General features: G+C 39.3%; 1 protein-coding gene across 17 annotated transcripts in view; it reads right to left on the bottom strand.

The window, feature by feature from the left end:
• cadpsb (Ca2+-dependent activator protein for secretion b) overlaps positions 1–22,320 on the bottom strand; it is a 58,691-nt gene that overhangs the window by 17,849 nt on the left and 18,522 nt on the right. For 9 of the 17 annotated variants that reach the window (XM_034870225.1, XM_034870226.1, XM_034870229.1 and 6 more), the window contains exons 4-18: positions 17,472–17,552; positions 16,934–17,167; positions 14,896–15,017; positions 10,943–11,054; positions 9,892–10,031; positions 9,488–9,554; positions 9,089–9,197; positions 8,779–8,991; positions 5,922–5,933; positions 2,763–2,899; positions 2,462–2,649; positions 1,872–2,033; positions 1,564–1,665; positions 1,388–1,451; positions 1,159–1,282 (exon numbers count right to left, since the gene is read on the bottom strand). In XM_034870225.1, coding sequence (XP_034726116.1) covers positions 1,159–1,282; positions 1,388–1,451; positions 1,564–1,665; positions 1,872–2,033; positions 2,462–2,649; positions 2,763–2,899; positions 5,922–5,933; positions 8,779–8,991; positions 9,089–9,197; positions 9,488–9,554; positions 9,892–10,031; positions 10,943–11,054; positions 14,896–15,017; positions 16,934–17,167; positions 17,472–17,552 — 1,867 coding nt within the window. The remainder of the gene's footprint in view (positions 1–1,158; positions 1,283–1,387; positions 1,452–1,563; positions 1,666–1,871; positions 2,034–2,461; positions 2,650–2,762; positions 2,900–5,921; positions 5,934–8,778; positions 8,992–9,088; positions 9,198–9,487; positions 9,555–9,891; positions 10,032–10,942; positions 11,055–14,895; positions 15,018–16,933; positions 17,168–17,471; positions 17,553–22,320) is intronic. The other 8 variants (XM_034870237.1, XM_034870241.1, XM_034870243.1 and 5 more) reach the window with 3 other exon arrangements.

Here is a 22,320-nt window from a genome sequence, read left to right as displayed (position 1 = left end):
ACCCTAACAAGGACAGTGGAAAGTAGATCAACATACATGGCAAGATAGCAAGGTCTGGATCCTTAGTATCTTTAGCACTCTGAGGGATTTCTTTTAAGGCATAAACAATATCAGAGTTTTCTATGTAAATATGCAAAATGCATGTCAATGCAATTGATGGGGAATACTGGAAGAAAAGAGACAGTGAGAGAGAATAAGACATCATAAAATGTCTTGCCATTGATGTCATTTTTGATATGTAATCCATGCCAATAAAGAAAGGCCATGTTGTTAGGTCTCAAAGCACATGCAGGTGGATGATGCTGGTTTGTAGATGTTCAATCCCAGCATTCCTTTGGTTAAAAGCCACTTATCACAACAAATAAAGTGATAAATGTGGCAAAGCCCACGACTGGGAGAGGAGAAAAAAACAGAGCAGGGAGCAGGGAGGGAGAGGAAGATAGCGGTCTTTAGCAAGAACATAAGATTGAGGTGAAAGGAGAGCCGCTAGTATTTCAAAGCAGTGGAGTAAAGGGGGCGGGCAGAGTCAGCTGGAGGAATCAGAGAGATTGGAGCTACAGTATGAGAAGTTTAAATCGACTGGGAGCTCAGTGAGGACATTCAGTTAAGCTGAATCATCAAATGTCAGAGGCCTTAATACTACATAGCTTGAATGGTCAAGGCACAATTAGAGATCAGCACATCAACAGATTTCAGGGCTTTGGATTTGAATGCATTTTTACTCACACACCTCTACACAAAAGCCAACTTGATCTACAGAACAGCACAGAGCTAAAGCAGGCCTGAAACAAAGGAGAGAGTTATTGGACTGAGAGACAGAAAGTGACCAACAAACTGTCACAAATAATTTGGGATGCCACAAATCATTTGGGTTATGGACACAAATATACCATATAAGTGACTTCACCATGTGAAAATAAATTAATAACAGTGACAATTGCATACTGGAGTAAAAACATGACACCTCAAAGTCCATTGTCTAAAAGAAAAAAGTGTCTTTTCCTATTTGTTTGCACTCACAACCACAGGCTGAGAACTTCAGCATTGTTTACACTCACATATTAATGATCAGTATGATTTTTTTAGTGAATTTTTTATCATATCATTAATACATACTCCGGCAATCATTAAGAAATGTTATTGTGTGTTTTTGGTTACCTTCGATTGTAGCATATTCTTTAATCCGCTCGTAGTTGAGCTGAGCGGCCTGCTCCAAACATTTGCGGATCACTCCTTTAACTTCTTCTTGTGGAACTGGGGTAACAATGTCCTTCATCAGGACCTACAGGCAACAGTGAAGAGGAGTTATGTTACCTGTTTTATTACATCACAGTTGCTGTTTCACGGGGTATATATACATATGGCTATATACTGTATATTTACAAACCCTCTCCAGCAAAGATAAAGTGGCCTTCAGTGCTCCCTCTGGACGACCAAAGGGGAAACAATATCTAAAAGGCAAGATGTAGACAGAAAATGTCATAATAAACAGTGATAAAATACAGATAGGCATAATGTTTTGGGACTTTTGTGGTTATGTGCTGTTGGCAAGATGGCAGTCACCTGAAATTTACAATCTGGTTTTCCAATATCACACGCAACCGCTCCTTGATGTCTTCAAAGCGCTCCTTCTCATCCACTTTCACTGTGCTCAGCCCGTCTGGCCTATAAAGGATCACACCCAAATACTTAAACCCAGCTGAAACCAAGCAGAGGTTCATGTTATGCAACCTCTCATCTGAGACCGACAGGAGCAAAAGCAAAAAAAACACCGGCAGAAAGCTTAGAGCTCCCAAAGAAACTGACAAATTGTGTGAGATGTGTTTCTTGAGTTCCCTTTGTTACACATACAAAAAATGACAATGTCTCACCTTTTTTGCCCTTGGCAGAGTGGTATTTTGGAATCCTTTCTCTTTCTAAACGTGAATATGCGTGCTTGTTTAGAGCTTGTGCGAGGATCTGGGCTTTGGGAGCTCTTTGGGGACATTAGGGCCTCATAGCCCAGCGGCCCCCAGTAATTGTTGCTGCCCTCTCTGACTTTAACGGACGCATGGGAGGATGAATAATAATGACAGTAAGAGACTATGCCAACAAAGGACAGAGAGAAAAGAAAACAAAGAAAAATGGTAGAAAACAAGGAAATGTGTAGAGATACACAATTGATTAACAACATAACGTGACACAAAAAGTTGCACAAATATTACATAAAAATAAACAAACATAAATATATGAGAAAATTAAATGGACGGAAGACAAAAAATGCCTAGGATGTCTTTGATAAGGCTGAATTCACTTTTCTGTTCTTGTCCAGTGTTTATGGAGATTTTGTGTGCCCGCCTACAACATATCAGTTGGCCTAAAGGAATACAATTTATATTGTGATCTTAATGTTCTTTCAAATCCTGTTCAACAATGTCACTTACAAAGCAAATATATTTTCAAAGAAGGGATTAGGGCACACCTGTTCCCATGGACATGGGAGGCACAAAAAGCGAAGCTGTAGTGAAGAAGAGTGGGGTCAATAATAACTCCACTTTCTGCTCTTTCCAGTAGATCACGCAGGTAACACAGATGTCTGTGACAACCTCGAACTCCATTCCTGGCACAGTACTCATCCAAGACAAACACCTGGCCTGGGCTAAACCATCCCTGCACAATGCAAACACAGATTGGGATTGCATTACTGAGTATCAACTAACAAAACCAGCTCACTGCCATGAATAAATTAGGTGGTGGCGTTATAACGGGCACAAGTCACTCACCAAGCAGCAAAAGGTGTCGTTGAGCCTGTGATCCAACGTGAGTCGCTGCACCATCTCAAAAAGCGAGGCATGGTCAAAGCTACAGGGGTTAGCGGAGATAAACTCATCCATTCCGTGTTTCTGAGCTCTGTCAGCATCTATCCGGCCAACGGCACAAGGAAAAGAATACGGTTCAGAGGAGAAGACATTAGTTAGGGAAAAGGCAAAGTCTTTGTCACAACACAGAAACAACAGGGATTTGTTATTGCAACTTTTAAGGGCAAATTATAAACACTTACAGCTTACATTGTCAACTTGCATTGTGTCAGACAGCGTAAAGAGATTTAATGTATTGGTCGAGGAGATTCTATTGATCTGTCGCTTAGCTCAGAGGCACGAGTGCTATTGTATGTGCATGCAATAATCTTTGTATGTCACATTCCCTGATGTTTTGCAGGGTCACTAAATGTCTAAAGATCCAAAAAGTGCTACTTAGAATTTGATGCATTCTTCTGAATGTATTCAATAGATTCTGCCATTCGCCATTGTTGAATGTCACTCAGGTCCTGACAAATATTGGGACGTGTGCTAATAAAAAAGACAGAAATATGGCAAAAAAAAATCATCTGAACACACTGTAGAGATACAGTATAAAGTTCTGATTCAAAAAAAACTTTTAAAAAGTAATCAATATTTGTAGATTTTTTTACAGTTACGGATCATCCGAAAGTCATACTCTGAGATTTTTGTTTGTTTCATTTTAGAACCTTTGCCATCAAGAGGACTTTTAAAAAACTAAACCTGCTCTGTGAAATTCAATGAAGAAAGAACATTAGTAACATCAAAGTGTGTTAAAAAAAAGTAATGACACCATGATGAACTCAGTACATATAGATGATTAAAACATGGTGGAGTAATACGTTTTTTTTCCTTTTCTAAATGATAAAAGATAACATCTACTAACTAAACTGACCATACTTTCTCGTAGTCTATAAATAACACATCTGTCAGAGACAAAATGATGGGGATGGGATGGGATAAAATAGATAAGAAATGCAGTCATGTCATCGGTGTGAGTGACAGGTGTCATGTCCATGAGACACTGACATGAGTGATGATGATTTGGGAGTGTGGGTGGAAAGCAGAGGCCTGATCTTGGCTGGGCAGGGCCAGGGCAACGTATAAAGCAGAAAATCTGTCACTCTCCAAGTCAGTAAGAGTTAATGAGAAAGGGTGTAGTACAGGTGTTAAACATTCAGGGAAATTTGCTTTAAAAAAACTAGAACCTACAGAGGGTTACGCTTCAGGAAATTAGCTTGTTATTAAACTCTAATCTGAGATGGAAAACCTGTGAGACAAAAATGTGGACGATGGAAATAAGAGATAGGTCAAGGAAGAGCGACAAGATAGGTAAAGTAAGTCACTATGTAAAAGAGTAGGACAGTTAACATGTGAGGGCTAGAAACACTGAGAAAAGACAATAAATGGCAACAGAAGTGAAACCAGTGCCGGATGATGGGATGATGGGGTGTTAGTAGGACGAAAGAGGATGTTGTGAGTAAGACAACCTTTTAATGGGACAATAAGACAGTGGATGAAAAGGATGACCACAAGAGGAAGGTACTCAGGATCAAGCTAAAAAAAGAGTGATGTTGTGCATCAGTGTTAAGATAGAGAGTTACATCTAAAGAGTGAACAGAAGGTGCCTGGGGTTGGGCTATGACAGACAGTGAGTGGGCTATGTCTTCTTCGGTTGGATAAAATGAGGAAATGGAGTTTAAGTCCAGAATGCACTCAATACTACAGTAACATTACTTACTTATTGTTACTTACTACAATATTAATGACTTCAACCATAAATAAAATTCCCAAAGTGAATAGGGGAGTACTTTTGCATACATATCTAAATGATCACATGCTGTGATTTTTCATTGAAATGTCATGCACATCTGCAGACCCATTTTCAAATTTGCATATTTTGTTTTGCATTCCATTATTTTCCTCTACGCATTTGCAAGTTGACAATACTTGAATATGTGGCAGTGTATTCATGATCTCTACAGAGCACACTAACAGGCATACCACTACCGGAGAACTCTAATAGGGTAGCAATACAATTTGGTGCAAGTACATGGATAAATAGCATGAAGCCGACAGAGGCAAAACTGTATCATTCTCTGGGAGATGGGGGAAATGAATAAAAACTCCTGTAATTGTACAACAGTATGGACACATGACACAGGTGTTCTCCTATTCAGGCAAACAAAGGGCAGTCAAAAGAAATCAAAATGAGATCTCTCCTTTCTGGAGGTGTCACAGCGGTCTAACTTCTATCTACAGTACAGGCCCATCTACTGAGGTGGGGGGGGGGGGGGGGGGGGGGGGGGGGGGGGGGGGGGGGGGGGTTCCGGAGTATTTTATAGTAAGAAGGGGCGGCATTAGCTACTCCTTTTCTTTGGCATTCAGAATACTCCGCGTACATATTTGCCAACTCTCATTAAGAAAAGTTTAAAGAAAAAGAACTAAAAGCCTTTGAGCCCTCTGAAGTAAAGCATAACAAACACTTAAGATGTGTCAAAACAGATTTCACCCATGCACGAAATATATTTATAAAGATAACTGCATCACAGACTGCCATCATCATTCACACTTTATCTACACTTCTATTTTTAAATAAATCTATATAGACATCTGTTATTTTCTAGGTATAATATAGCAATAAAAAAAATCAGCAGCTCGTTTTCAGCTCTTGAAAATAATAGTATTAATAATACATTTACACATTAACTCTTTCTCATAATATAAGAATTTTGCACTTGCTTTTCTAATAGGTCATATTTCTATCATCATATTGCTTTACTCTGAGGGATCCAGTCACCAATATGAATAAAGAGAGAAGGCAATTATGCAGTAAAGACTATAATATCAACTTTAACCATAACTGAGTGAAATTATAAGCTTTCCGAATAAAATACATGCATCCTATACTGGCACAAATGGATGCGTATGCTTTGATCCTCAAGTTGAGGTTGTCATAAACAAAAATGTTCTCAGCTAATTTCTAAGACATGAGGCGAGACGTGTAAAAGGAGAAGAAGGGAAAGAAGAGAGAAAGAACGTTGCATTTCAGATAATCGGCGGGGATTATCTGAGCTGTGCCGGCTACAGGGAAGCACTTACCCTTGAGTCCAGCTAGAAGACAGCAGGGTAAGAAGGGACAAACCAGAATAACATAAAGACTAGCAACAAGGCTGGAGGAGAGCAATCACGAGAGACCCTGACCTATCAGCTGCATTACTTAAGAAGGGTACAGGCAAAGCATGAAGATAAAAAAAACACAACTCAAAAACAACAACCTATCCCAACATGAGTTTGTGGGCGGTGGTGTGTGAGTACATGTGAGGATATGTGATCTTCGACAACGGATGTTGAGAGGCATTTTAGAGAGAGAAAGAAGGAGACAGAGAGAGACAGAGAGAAAGAGAGACAGAGGGAGGAAGAGAAAATTTACGATCCTCATCACTCTGCTGCAGTTTATGTGTTTTGGATTCTGGACAAGTACTTAAGGAGTGAAGAGCTACACGTTAAGTACTGTCACTCTTTATTACCACAGATCAAACAGAAGGCTTACTTTTAAAAGTGATATCGGCAAACACATATAACTACCAAGATCAGTCAGTTTGATGTGCAAAAAATTCCTGTGTCTTTTTTATAAGGAAAAAAAGACTATGAAGGTCCTGCAAAGGTTAAAATATATAAAGTGGTGACACTATTGGTCAAAGTGTTTGTAACCCTGAGATAACATGTCACAATTTTAGCAGTGAACTAAAACATGCTTTAAAGGAGCACTCCACTAAGTTCAAGCAAAGATCTTGTCGTCATGTTAAGTACTACTCTACCTGTAAAAACAGGTCTTTTACAGCTTTGGGGAACATTGTTAAGCCCTGAGCCCCTTTTCAGACTGGATACAGTTCTCTCAGGGTGGGGGGGATTTTAACAATACCTGCACTTGTCAGTGATTTTAAACCCATGTGGACCCTTAATGTGGATAATATTTCATGCATGCAACCCCGGTAAGAATGACCGCTGCAATCACCTACTGCTTCTCTGGTAACTTGCTGGTCCTGCTGTAATCTAAATCCAATCTGGAGTCTTGTATTTAAAAATGGAGTGTAGTTTACTAGTTTTTTTTTTTTTTTTGTGTGACAATGTTTTATAATCTGATATAAATATGCAAACAAAAACATATACAGTAGGTCTATATGGGAACCAATATCCTGTATGATAATGACAAAGACCCCGTAGAAGCTCATCAAATGATCTGTTTTAATGCCAGCTTCAGGTAGGTACTTGATATATTTTAACACATTCTTTAATATGTTAAGGAAGCAACACTGGAGTACTCCTTTAAGCCATCTAAGATATCCTTTCAAATTGTTTTGCTCAGGCATCCCGACGCAGCATAAAGAAGACAGCTGCCATGTCCAACCTGCAGAAAGCTCTGCCTAGGGATGATGTAAACCAATTTGTAGTATGAAACTGGTTGATTAGGGAAGAAAAAAAATGTTTGAGAACGCTCAGAACCTTCATAAGACTCTTGTTGATCAGTCCACTGCAGCAGAGTCAGGAGGGCTGTGTATGTTATGGTCCCAGTGCCATTCAAGACCACCAGGGGGTGAAACATGTACGTGTGGTGTACCACAATGTTTCAGGGAGGGGGTAGGAGGTCTGTGCCACTGTGAGGAGGCTTTGAATGGCAACAGTTGGCATCAGAGGAGTCAACTAACCACAAGAACGATCACATACTGGACAAAGAAACCAATGGAGAAACAACATAGAATTTATGTGATAGGATTCTGAGTAACATATCCAATTCATGTATTTATAGTTTTACTCCAATAATATGATTAACAGAGTGTTAAATAAACTTGGGGCTTGTAAAATTATTATATTATTATCTCTAATACTAGTATTGTTAATATTATTATTGTTATTATTACTATTATTATTAATGCTCATATCCCTAGGTGTCCATTCTTTTAGTATTAGTAAATAATGCCAATTATGCTTTCTACATATAATCTCAGAAAAATAAAAATCATGTTAATTTCAAGTTGGAAAATGAATCATTCTTAAAGAGTCAAAAGATGCACACGAAAGGTCTTGATTTTTTTCTGAATAGCAGGATCTATTATTGTGGATTGTTAAAAGGTGTAACATTAATTTTAGAAAGGTCTACGTTAGTGTTGTTATTGGCAAAGATACGCAAATCTCTCTAAAATTAGAAAATAACTGACAGAAAAGGTCAAAAACATTTTGAGTATATATACAGAATGTGTGAAGAGAAATGTTGCTGGCAGAATTTGTGGTGAAACTTACAAAATTATGTATTTTTCCCTTCTTTATTGACGGAGGACAAAAAAACGGTTACAACAGAAGTTGTTACAGATGCCACACTACTGTAGACAGTCTTACCTTCACTTTGCTACCTGACCTGTGGGCTGCTTAAAGGTGCAAGTACATTGACAGATTGGTTAAAACTTAAGACATGTTGTCCGGCTTGGCAAGGGAACCCACAGTTGCCTTTACGTCTGCCCTCTAGAGACACGACTATATTAAAACAGCCCTACGGTACGAACAAGAGCATCACTCCCTGGAACTGTCAGTCTGGATTCAACCCCAACAGGCTTGAATGTTCAAAACGGATGAGTAGTCCCCTATTTGGTTTTCATACAAAGTTTGCACGCCATATAAGTCTTTTTCTGGTTGGTTATTCCTTATGACTTATGGAATAGCGTGAAATTGCACCTTTAAACACTGTGGGAGTGGTGACAATGAGTGGAAGTCTAGCAATGCTGGAGGGATCTGTGAGAGACCAAGGCATGTTGTGCGTGCTTGTGTGTTAGTTCTACCAGCACGTTGTGTGACTGCAGTGTGGAGCGCATGGCGTGAGACAGTTATGGGTTAGAGCTTTCACTGCATTGGGGATGGAAATTGCTTTCTGCTAGTGTGACATGTTGTGTTTTGGGCTACTTACAGAACTGAGAAATGGGAGCATCCATTTGGGCTGAGGCACCCCCTTTGGAGTTGAGTTTCTGAACTTGAGTGGGTGGGACGGGTTTGTGGGACTGGCCAGTGGCTCGATACATGGCCTGGACCCACAGGATGCGGTCCTGCTCATCATCGCTTGCAAAGATTACAGTGTCGCCTTCTTTTACTGCATTGAAGAAAGCCCTGCCACCATCCAAGCCTGAAACAATGGGATGTTAAAGAATAAGTCATTAGTATTTCACAGTGTATATGTACGTGACGGTACAGTAACACCATGTACGGACGTGCCGTCTCACCTGGCTGGGGGTCACTGTAGTCCACAGTGTACCCGTCCAGCTGGAGAAGCTCTTGTGGCTCTGACTTTTTCTCTCTGTAGCTGCACATGGCAAACGTATACTGACTCACCTACAACACAAAGGATGAGCGATCAATTCAACCAACCACAGAAGAGCTAAGTTATTGAATTCTGTCGTTGAGTTATTCAATTTAATCTAACTGACAATTATTGTAATAACAAAATTAATGTCCTTTTTTCTTGCATATCACTGTAATAAAAACAAAACCAATACAGGCAGTGCTTGCAAATTTTATGCACTCAATATTGTGACTCAGTAGTACAAAATCTTAAAGGAAAACTCACCAATGGGCTTGAAAAATCAACAGAAATGACACTGTACATTTTTACTATAGCCCACCTGCACAAGGACAAAGAAACGCTTCTTCCAGCGTTTCCAAACATTCTTTCCAAAGGCCCACAGATACCTGTCGAAACATTGTCCACACAGAAACCCAGTACATGTCATTACAAAAGCAAACACAGCTTGGTGTCCAAAAACAGTTCATTGTATTTATATAACGTATGATTTAATAGAGGAAAACGAATTAGTCTTGTCTTCAATATTACGAGTTTATTTTTGGCAACTTCTAATAAAAAAATAAATTTAAACTACACACTGACATCCACCAGGGGGTGTAGTGCACTACACAGTTTTTTTCCATGGTACGTGACTAGAAATGAGGCCAAGGAGCTGAGAAGGTTGGAAAATGAAAGGCACACAGGAATGTCACTACATGGCTTACTTGATAGCGCATCTCTTACCCGCAGTGTTTCATGTTCTGTGGTTTGTCCATACGTATGGCCAGTTTGATCCTCAGATCTTGGTCAGGGCACGCCTTGGTCACGGTCATCTTATGGAGCTCTGACTGCTTGGGACTGTTTGGAGTTGGGTGGAGGACAACCTGCACTCAAAAGAAAAAGACAGCAGGAAGTAAGACTCTAATTATCAGCGTTTATATCCAAGAGGTGAATCATTGATCTCATCCTGTGCAACATTCAGCAGCACCGATCAGTGTGTTTGAAAGGGTTGGTGATTATGCGTGATTGTGTTTCATATTTTTTGAAAAAATAAAGTGAGTCAGGTTAGAGAAAAAGAACAGCGCTTTGCTCTGGCTCCCCTGGCTCCCTGAAGAGGATGCCTTATATCTCGTTGCCGAGTTAAAGAGCTTAGCGGAAGCCTGCCTTCCTACCAACGTTGCTGCAGCGGGAGATCAAAGAGCCTTGTCCCAGCCAAGGTCACCGCCAGTACAGGGACGTCTGAGGCGTTACTGGGAGGCAAACCAGCAACACCACTATCCTTAACCATTTATCACAGTAACCTTCCACATTTACAGCTCAGGAAAGTGCAGGGTGGAGCCCTGATAAATGTGTCTGTTATCTCTACATTTGAGTCAGATGATTAAAGATTGGAAATCTGGTGTTACAAATGGGGAAAGCTTTAGTCTCTCCACTTCAATCTTATGAGAGAAGAACTGCTGCAATTTACTCCAATCATTTAAACACAAGGGAATGTAAAAGTACTGAAATCGGTGTGGTGTTCCCTATTCCAGTACTTGCAAAAATGCTCAAATAAAATTAAAATGGATCGTGGTCGGAGCTTTGACAACCTCATGTTTAACTTGCAAAACAATCAAAAAGGTCATGTCTGAATCCCATTCAAGTGTCATTACAATGGACACTGGACTGGTCGTTTAGGTATTTGTTTGTTTGGTTTTCAGTTATGCAACAAGCGAGTCCTGAATGCAGGATTATTGGATGTGTTGAAATCAGAGCATTTCTGTGATGGTTAAAATAAAACAAATAGAAATGTTACCCTGCCCAGTTCTTTGTCCTCCAGTGCCAGCACCCCTGTGCTCTCTGTAAACAGTTTCACCTTGACAGCAGGCAGAGGGTGTGTGGTGGTGAAGTCCCCTTGGGTCCCCCAGCTGAAAGACACAACAAAAGACACTCCAGAGGTTAGCTTCCATGACAGCATGGTAACTTAGTGATCTCACACAATGACCTAATCTCGGGTAATCATTGAATCATTTTTACTTGTCAATAAAAGTGCAGAAAAAAAGACTTCTTTCTCTACATTTTCCAAGTTAAATCACTTTGAATAAAATCAGTGAACAACAACATATAGACAAATTATACAGCAATCAAAGAGACAAAATCTGTTTTGAGATCCTTTACATGTTTATCTCAACACAGCCTTGAACTAGCAGTTGACAGGTTAAGGACCACAGGGAGTGCAGTGTACAGAGGGGAAACTTAAAGCTATAGTGCGTAGTTTCTGTCTGAGTAATTCCAAGTAATGACAACAAAACCGTCATTGGGTCCACATGATGCAAGCCTTCGGTGATCATGCACCAACCCCACCCCTCCTTCACGCAGTTGCTTGTAGCCAAGGAGGACACAGAAGGTTTAAAAATAACATGACTCTTAAGAAGAGGTCATTTCTTCACTTGAGCTTCAGTGATTGAAGGTCGGGGGACTTGTATTACCAAATTTGGCTATGGCCATAGTTGCGCGCTATAGCTTTAACAATATTAGATTATTTACACACACACACACACACGCACGCACAAGCACACACACAAACAAACAAACACGCCATAGTAGAAGAAAGAAGATGGGGAACCAAAGTAATTTATAAAAGAAGTACTACAGAGTCACACACATCTGCAGTATGTCTAAGTCAGGATAAAACCACAGAAGATAACATACACACACTTTATTCCTCCGTCTTTTTGTCACTTGTTCTAAATGTATTCCTGCTATTTATATACCAGACATTGCTAAGCTGCACTTGGCAAGTTTTTTATATAACAAAACACCCATCTTATTAGCCAACATTCTTTCCTGGGTCTGAAACCGAGAGCAGCAAAGAGATGCCACCGACTTGCTAAAATTAACTTCTTCTGTCAAGTTTATTGTATTTATTTAAAACCTTAGCACAGGCACATCCCAAAAGCAGGACACAGTATTTGCAGAGTGTCTTTCAATCAAAGGTAAGTGAAAGAGTTAAATATATTTAATACCTAATTTTATGCTCATTTTCAGGTTAAATATTGTATAGGTTGTACCAGAATAGGTTTACATCGTTTAATTTTCAAAAAACACCATTTTTTTTGTTCTGCACATTGCTGCAGCTCTTCTTTTCACTTTATGTGTTGACCGCTCTGTTTTAGGCACCGAGTGAGGCATCTCACTTCTCTTCCATCTTAGTTGGTAGTTGGACGTGCACAGTACATAGGTACTGTAAAGACTACTAGCCATTCCGAATTTGAGTAGAGAGGACCCTGACAAGCAAGTATTGTGATCCAAAAACAAACCCGCTTCAGCCAGTAACAGTGGCTTTGCCTCAGCCACACATGTTTGAACCAAGCAACTAAGCAAGCATTACAACGTGTGTCATAAAGTGACGCAAAATGTTGCATGTTTCAAGCAGTTTGTGTTTTCTGTGGGAGATGGTAACTCCCTTTGGGGTGGACTTTGGGCTTTTTCACTTTGTAAACCTATTACATGCACAACAAAAGATATATAACACAATAAAGGAAATGGAAAAAGCCAACATCTGAACCCAACACTGCAATTAAGTTATATGTAAAAAAACAAAACAAAAAAAACACTGCTTTCAATGTACATTTAGGCATGTAAATATTGTCCTAAGATAGAGTTCCAAAAAATCCTCTACAAGCCAACCACCAATAATGGCTAAACCTCATCAACAGCCTCGCCTCCACGAAAAGCCCAAATGGATAAACAAAGTAGTTTATCGCTATAAATGCAGTTTATAGCAATAGTTTTTGCACAACATATACTGCATGGGCTTTTGTTTCTTCTCTCTGCAATCTGGGGCTGCCAACATGTTATGCTGCCTTTTGTGGCCATACAGCAACATCATTTAAATGCCTGAATTCTCTCTCTGTAGCAGGGTATATAGGACATGATGTTAATTTCCAACCTTGGAACGCTGGTTTCGCTGTAACCATTTCTAACATTCCTATTAAATTTTAACTAATTGTACACAAAGACACTGCAGCCCTGGCATGCACAGAACGAAGAAATCGCTGACTGGCGGCGAGGTAGTAGTGGTGAGCTGTGTTGATTTCAGATGGAGGCATTGTGCAGGCATGAAGGTGACCTTGTGGATCAATCTAAGGTCTATTAATAGATGTGACAGTGCTGTGCTTGTACATCTCATAAAATATACATAACTAAGTGTGCTCAAGTGGGTCGAGTGAAAAATAAATTGATTGCAGATTTACAATACAATAACATAACAGTTTTTGTATTGCTTGTACACAAAATCATTTTGGCATCATTAAAAATACTAACCTCTTACTTAATATATCACAGTAAAGTGTAAGACCACAACAGTAAGTTGAATGCTAGCCCAAGCACACAATTACCAAACAAAGCAATAACTGCATGCAAAACCTGCAGTAGTACATTGATACATGTACTTCATGTGTGAAGTACATCATGGCAAGTTTTTTTTTCATGTTTTTTGTGTGTACAGTACAAACACACACACACACACACACACACACACACACACACACACACACACACACACACACACACACACACACAACCATCGCCTTGTTCTCCTCTAATCCCTTCTCTCATTCATGCCCCTCCATCTCTCTTATACTCTCTCCATAAAATGGCTCTTGAATTAGGGAGATCAGAGGAAGACTTGTGGGCCTTAAAATAGCTCATATTTGCATGAATGCTTCATGGACCTTTTTTCTTATATCTTGCGCTGTACAATACTGGTTAATTAGATAGCAAAAGAAAGATATATATATACATGGCATAATATATATTTGCCTTCACCAGGACATTCTCAATGTTATGAATGGGGTTTAAAATAACAATCAATGAGGTAGAAGTGTTTATGTTAGGTCCAACCACATTTTCATTAAACCTTCCTTTTAGTAAACGCAGCTTCAAGTAAAGGTGTAACTACAAGAACTCTGGACCAAATAATTTATACATTTTAATAAAATAATTAGTCCTATTTCTTTTTAAATGCAGTGTCTCAAAATGCAAAGAGCCTTCAAGAATGAATGACGCATTGGAGAGCACAAGCCAGAGCACTGGAAATACAAAGAACAGCAAAGAACCCACTGAGATGCAGTTTGGCAACATAGGTTTGCTCTATTTTCTTGCAAGTGGATTTTACTCAGGGTATCTAAAGCAATTCACAGGAAGCACCAAAGATCAATACAGAATAGGGCAGAATCTCAACAGTTCAAGTTTAAAATGAACAGTGTTTAGTTATTGGAAAGAATTAAGATACAGCAAATGTGACCTTTTTTTGTTTGTTTTTTTACTGAGATTGCAAACTAGTTTACATTCACTTTCAGATGTGTCTGAATACCTCCTAACTGATACCGGACACTAAATTGTGGCTGATGGCAATACTCAATAATATTGTCCTTTTCATGTTTTAAAGATCCTATACTGCACGTACCATCAACAGCTTTGATGTCTGAACAACATCATTTAATTTGATTCAAAACTGTTAAACCATGGCTGCCAAACACAAACATAAATGGATATTATCAACACCATAAATAGACTTGGATACATTTGAGTGATTGTTTATGTTTTGTTGCTCTAAACTTAATAACTCAAAACAGTTGTTGGCTCATCTACGTGAAACGGCAGTGATTAATCAATCACTAGAGGCCAGCTGATGCACTTGATTTTGATACGTTTTATGAAAACAAATGGGGATGAATATGTACACATGCATGCTTGGGCACTTACGTTGGCTTAGATGCTTCTGCTTGGTCGGTCTGGAGTTTCTCGCCTCCTTCCACCTCCATGGTGCAGTAGACAATCCTGTTTGGAGCCAGAGACTTTAGCCCCTGCACTTCCATGATCACCACCTAGGAAGCACAGACACCTCAGTGAAGGTTGTAGACGAGAGTGATTCATCTTATGTAACAGGTCATAGAGCAAAAAGTCAAAAACAGAAGTGAAGAAGGTAAACCCTTTGAGTTTATAGATATTTTAGAAATACTATTCCACCACTATTTACGCTTATAGCCAGGGCCCTCATGATGCAAAAATGTAGATTTAACAAATTGTCTACTGGAAGAACCCATAAAGATTAAAGCCATCCTTCCTGTAAAGTGCTCTCTATCATTGAAACTGCCTATGGGCATAATCCTATATGTTGTATTTAATGGTTCACTAAATACAAAATAGGTCTAACAGTGCCAGGGTCAGTGGTGGAATGTAATAAAGTACAAATAGTTTTGTTACTGTTCCTTTTTTTACATAACTGTATTTTACTTAGTAGAATTGGTAGAAGTAGAATCAATAGTGCATACTTTTGACTTTTCTGTGTTACATTTTGCAGCAATTATCTATACTTTCTAACAATCTGTTACATCCGTTTTTCCCCCAGCGGCTCTTGATTGGATCAAGGCCCTGGACTCAAGTATGATCCTTCTAACCAAGGATTCTAGAGCCTGGCCCACGTCGGGTTAAATTATGGTTAAATACAGTAAAATAAATCTTTTAAAGATGTATAACCTGTCTTATTAGTTGATTTTGCTAATGATATCTAACTCTGCAGCTCACCCGGATTGATAAACAGAATTGTAAGTCAGAATATAAACCGAGCCACAGATGGTAAGCACAATTACATTAACCTAAATGTCACAGCCCATGGTGTTTGTTTTTTTAATTACTAGAATAGAGACATTTGGAGAATAAATCGTTATAAGTACTTTTACTTTTAACACGTAAAGTACATTTAAAATCAGGTACTTTTTATGTTTACTTAAGTAGGGTTGTCATTGTGGTACTTCTACTTTAAGTAAATATGTCTAAGGTTATTTGTATTTTTACTGAAGTACTGAGATTCAGTACTTTCTCCACCACTGGCCAAGGGTACCTATTATATTGTAGCTGTAATTTCCTAGTTGGGCGACCAAAGGCAGAAGTGCTCAGGATAATGCATCCACTTTGAATTATAGCGTCTAGCAGATCTACAAATGTCTTTGTGGCGCCAATATATTTTGTTTGACTGTTGCAGTTTATATATCGTTTATCAGTCCAGCACACTAGTTTGGCCTCTGTGCTTAAAAACATTCATCCATGTAACACACATCTATGTAAATGGAAGTCTATCCAAAGACTGTTGAAAGAATGAGTTAAAGGAAATTCTAAATGTTAAAAATAATCAATAATAATTTATAGTTCATTGAAAAAAAACAAGCTTTGCACATTATATACTTACTTATTACTTACACACTGAAATAGCACTGCATCATAAGGAAAGAGGTGTGATTGCTCCCTGATCTGTGGTGATAGCTCATCTCAGACAAGCTGATAACAAGATGAGTCACTTACCCCATTGAGGAGCAAGTGAAAGGGTTTGTGTGTATGTTTGTGTGTTTGTTTGTGTGTGTGTGTGTGTGTGTGTGTGTGTGTGTGTGTGTGTGTGTGTGTGTGTGTGTGTGTGTGTGTGTGTGTGTGTGTGTGTGTGTGTGTGTGTGTGTGTGTGTGAGTGTGTACGTGGCATGTGTGTCAGTCGGTTCTGCGTCTGTTAAACCCACTAACTAGGTCTGTTTCTATATTTAATCACGAGCAGACAAGTTGTCAACTACATCTCTGATTTTTTAGCTCTGGTTTAGGCAGATGTAGTTTTTCATTGAGTTTAGATATTTTAATAAAATAATGTTCGCTCCATTTGACTATGGTTAGAAATCCTGAGATATACTGCATGTTAAATGTCTTTGTGAGTCATCACATACATTTCATTATATCTAGCCTCATTCCTAATGCACTGTACCTCTAAAGTAAAGGACAGAACCACATCAGACTTGGACAACGTGTTCTCGTCCTCCTGGCCCATGTCGATGATGGAGGTATTGTGTCCCCGTTTCATCTTCTGGAGTTTGAACTCCCCTCCCTTGGACACAGGCATGCTCTCCAGATTGGCCATCAGCTGATTCACGGAGGACTTGAGCTCCTCAATGAACATGGCCTCCATCTCTTTAGACACAAATTTGGGGAACTTGCCACCCTATTGACAAATCAGAGAGGGCTCAGCAAAAAATCACAGTCTTGATAACAATTAACAATGAGGTAAATGTTGGAGTTCCCAAAATACTGAAAACGCAAAAGCAAGAATAGTGTAGGTGTCTCTTTTTCAGATGGGGGATAGGAAACTATAGTAAAATTTGTAAATGTAAATTCTTTGAAATTGTATGCTCTTTTTACCTGTGGGTGGAAGCTCCCACTGTGCTCTTTACAAAAGTTACACCATTGTAGTGACATTAACGAGATAACAAAGCATATTTAGGATTCCCCCGCAGGGTCTGACTCACCCTGGCAATCTGGTCCGCCATCTGAAGACGACCGTCAAGTTCTCTTCTGATCTGTGCAGCCTGCTCATCCAGGTTGTCCAACTATTAATAAAAACAGAAGCAGGTCAACAAGGTCAGAGAAATGCTTTGCTATGACCATAGGTCAGGGTCAAAGGTCACCAACAACTCCCAGCATCACTTATCTAACCATGACAGATAAGAAATCCAAGAAACTGTTTAATATTGTACGACTCTGACTGCTAGTATCTTTATAGAGCAATGTTTGTGAGTCTAGCAGGATTTAAATAACAGCTATAAGCTAGACCGTAGGTCTAGAATGTAGATTGAAACAAATGTGACCATGCCATCCAAAGGTGCTCATTCAGGTTGGTAATGATGATGAATGGTTTACAGCAATGCATAAATAGGCTAATTAGAGCTCCAGTTTGCAATCATAGCAGCATGGAGTGCCAGCACACATGAATAGATAAAAAAGGAACTCATCAATCCGTCGTAGAAGCCATGCTGCCAACACCAAAGAGACTGTAAATTGGACCATTGTTTGTGGAGAGGTCTGTTTGAAAGTGTTGATATTTTGGAATTCTTCCTTTTCTTGTTGATTTCAATCAGCCAAATGAAAATGATCAAACTATCTAAAACAGTCAAGCTGAGAAAGGGCAGTAAAAATAAAGACAGTGAAATACATTCACAGGTATGAGGAAAAACTTTAACTTCAATGAGCCAATCCCAAACTGTTTTGTCACATTGAGACAAAACCAATGATAATGTAATTTCTTTAAAAGGTTTGAAAACTGCCTGCGTTGGACAATATCAGCGCCAGGCAAAGATGACATCTGTTAGCCTAGTTTTAGCCTTGGAGTATGAAAAGCAGAGGCATTCATGGCTCTCTCACATCAATAATGAATAAGAGATTTATATTAGCTGACACAAGGAAATAGAAGAGAGGGCTGATGTCTCTCTCCTGCTCTTTGCTTCTGTGTGCCTTCTTAAGTTATTCTCTCAGCCAAGACAGCTCATTCTTGATGTTGAGACTCACCAGTCAGACCATTTCCTTTATGACAATGGGAGACGAAATCAAACATTGTATCTGTAGCACAGTTGTACCTGGGGAGTCAAAAACCTTTCCACACAGCAGTGTTTTCAGTGAAAAATAAAATCTACCTTATCTTATCCAGGTGTTGCAAAATCTTTGAATTTTACACACAGATGCTGTTTTTTAAACACTCAGGGGAACATACAATGCTATAGTTTTCAGGGAGAACTTATTTCATTTTTCCATTTTGTAGTGGGCGAGTTTGACTATTTGAAATAAAAATGCGTTAGCCCATCAAAAGACCATCTTTGAACGGAAACTGAACGTTTACGTGACAATTTTATTTTTGAAAGCCATCTACTTTATATAATTAAAAAATGTATATGATTTTTTTTCTGATTAGATTTGATCACTTTCTAGCTTTGAAAATGCAGACCAGTATGAGTTTCATGGAAGCAAGCAAAATAACAGGACTTTTACAGTGGGTATAGTGTGGTATTATTACTTTCACTTAAGTAAAGGATCTGAATACTTCTTCCATCACTGGTAAGCAAACTGGAAACAACCTAAGATTTTGCTCTGATGAAGGCAAACAAGACAAAATGTTTGGTGAATAAAGCATAATGTGTGAGAATCATCTTTACACAGCTGCAGGGTCTCTCCAAACGAGCACATGATCTATTTGTGATACAGTGCCCTAAAACTCCTCTAGTCTCCTGCTGCTGGGACTTGTGCCAGAGCTGACCTCTCTGTACCTAACAGTAATTCACCCACTACAAGCCTTGTCTTTCAGGCTTTACCATATTGATTCTCGGCCCCTTCCAGCAATCCTTTTTAAGAGAGAATGAGCTGAAGTCATGGTCCAGCCATTAGGGTAGAGGCGGGGCAACAGTGTTACCAAGACACTGGAAACTAAAAAGATATTGTTTCACAGCCATAACGCAACCCAGAAATTTAAAGTATCAGTTTAAGCATGGTCTCATTATGAATAATACACACAAAAGGGCTGTGTCTACATGCTCTTCATAAAATGTGTCTCTACAGTGAGAATGGGGTAACGCAAAACATGGATAAGAAAAAGAGTCACACAGATGAAGTGCTAAAAACATTCACAGTACTCTTATGGGCATCTTGATCATGCAAGCAGTAGAAAACATGTTGTGCCGTTGAAATATTTGCTTTCTTAAATCTAGTTATTTTGCTGATATACATTTTTTCTGAATTACTTATTTCTGTTATTGATTCTGTGCAAATTATTAAATGATGTCAGCCAGATGGCATCTTAAATGGAGGACAGTCAGTGTGAATCATCAAGTCTAGTGTGTTACCAGTGCTGGCCACTAAACAGCCACCCTGCTACATATCCCAGAGTTCCTGTTTAGTAGAGCACATAATCAGAGCAGCTGCAGCAGAATGTCTGCACTTGCAGCAGAGTAGTACTCAGTGCTGTCACACAGGGGCACTTAAAACAGTGATGAGCATCCTGTGGTAACAAGTACTACACACAGGTTTTTGTTTTTGTTTTTCATGTCCGTTAGCAGAAAAACTGATTCCTCACCTACAACCATAAGTATAACTGATACTGATTGCATTCCTGCCTGAGCCGTGCCTGAACATCTCCTTTCCCCCTGTTGCTGATGGTTCTGTGCAGCCTGTCAAAACACTCAAGAGCTCTGGGCACTATTGGACTGCGTTGCCAGCGACATCTGACTCCTGCATTCCCAAATGAACTGTCACTGCCATGCCTGAAAGTCCAGCAGCTTGGTTTGTCAGTGTCTGACATTGCATTTTTACTGTCTTGTCTGTGTGCCTCCCCCTTCCCAAAAACACAACAGACCTAAGTCTGTATGTCCAGGCAAATTCTCAACACTGCAAAAAACTGAATAATGCAGCAGTACATACATTTGTCATTGTAACTACGTAGAGATTACAGCTAGTTTGCAAACTAGTTTGTTATTGTTAAGAGCCAAAATCGTAATCACTATTAAAAATCTAATTAATTGCACAGCCTTATTCTGAACCATGAACTGTGAAGGGGGATGGGGCCAGTTTCTTCTATTACTCCCATCTCTCTCAACAGCAGTGAAAAGCAAAGATGGTTGTGGCCGTGGGAGATGGAGGTCAGTGACTGTGGGAAATAACAGCCACCACCCACTGAGCCCAACAGCACCCCAATCTTATCAAACCTACAATTTCTGAAAGGTCACTGCTGTCAATGGCCCACAGGCTCGATATAGGTGGACATGCAATCCCATATAAAATACCACTGGCTAAAAGGAAATTTTGCTCTACGTTACTGAAGCTGACAACAGCACTGCAGCTAAATAAAGGTGGCACTGCCTCAGTGGTAGCCAAGCTGACAGCAGGTTAAAGGTGAAGGAGCAGAAGCAGGTGGGTAGTTAACAGAACAGCTGATGATGGATTCCCATGTGGATGCTGGGACATTAGCAACAATAGCACAGTAGCGGTTTCTTGTAGAGAACAAAGGCCAGGCTGACAGAGATAGATTGCAGGTGAATGGGACCAGGAGGAGTTGAAGCAGCTTGTCTATATTTAGACTCACTGTGGGTGATAAGTATTTGTTTGTTAAAAAAAAGTGTGCAATGTGAAAGGATGCTTCTCTCTTGGGCGTGTGTAGAGACATGCAAGACACATCCTTATATCCTAACATCCTAATCAACTTAAAGAATATTTATTCAGTAAGCGCACAGGTTTGATTTATTTTCATCTTGTTGAAAGCTGCCCTGAATCAGTTATTTTGTCTTAGGTGGCTATGTGTAATGTGAAAGGGGTCTGTGATAGGGTAAAATATCAGTTTACAGGTCCATCTGGCTCTACAGGACATTGTTTTGGTTTTACAGCCCATAACGCTACTATTTTTAGTCACTTACACAAGCTTCATTTCTAGATAACACTTGAAAGATTTTTGGGTAGTAACATGGACATCTCTACCAAGGACAAACTTTTAGTTTTTTTCCTCATTACAAACATTGTCCAGATTTCAAACCACATGGGTTTAGTCAAACTTCACCCTGCATTTTTTCTGCTAAGATGTGGCTGGGCAGGCGTAGCCCATGCTTTCATCCTCTATCAATTCTGTGTGCAGTAAAGAGGCTCCTTTACACAATTATCAGCTACAGGCTAAACCAGGAAGAGCTCAAGCCACATTTTCCAACTAACAGTTGCTGACAAGTCAAATTAAAGAGGAAAAGGAGGGGTCTCCTGCAAAGCCTAGGGAAAGCTGATTTGAGTGTGGCCTGTCGGGTGGGGGCAAAGGTCATGATTTATAGCTCAGTAGGTGGAAAGTCTCAATAAGATGTGCTTATGCCTTACTTTCACTCACAGGCTTCGGTAATTTAATCAACCATTTGAGATAAGGGAATCATTTTAGTTATTGAAAGTCCCCTGGTGCAAATAAATATCAGGAATTAAATCACCTCGGAATGAGAATCTGTAAGCAGCAGCCTATACATAATAATACAGCTGAAACACAGGATTAGTCAGCTATTTTAGACTATTCATTTTAACAATCCATCATTAGTGTCATTTTTCAATTTCAATTATCAAAAATTCACTGGTTTGTGAGGAGGCTAGCTAATAATGCAAAACATCACAGATTAATGGTCACTTCAGATACAGAATATCTTTTCATGTGCTGATTTTCTGCCTTTACTTTCCAGACAGTCTGCAGCTATATGACTGATTTTCCCGCCACTGCTGTTTAACTTAAAGTAAAAATAAAATCTGAAGCTTACAACCAGGTTCAAAAACTAAATATTTTTATAAATATGAGAAATATGAGTAAAGGCAACAAAG

Source organism: Etheostoma cragini, chromosome 4 (genome assembly GCF_013103735.1).
Source record: "Etheostoma cragini isolate CJK2018 chromosome 4, CSU_Ecrag_1.0, whole genome shotgun sequence".
NCBI classification, from domain to species: Eukaryota; Metazoa; Chordata; class Actinopteri; order Perciformes; family Percidae; genus Etheostoma; species Etheostoma cragini.
This window is presented reverse-complemented; position numbering and strand designations above follow the sequence as displayed.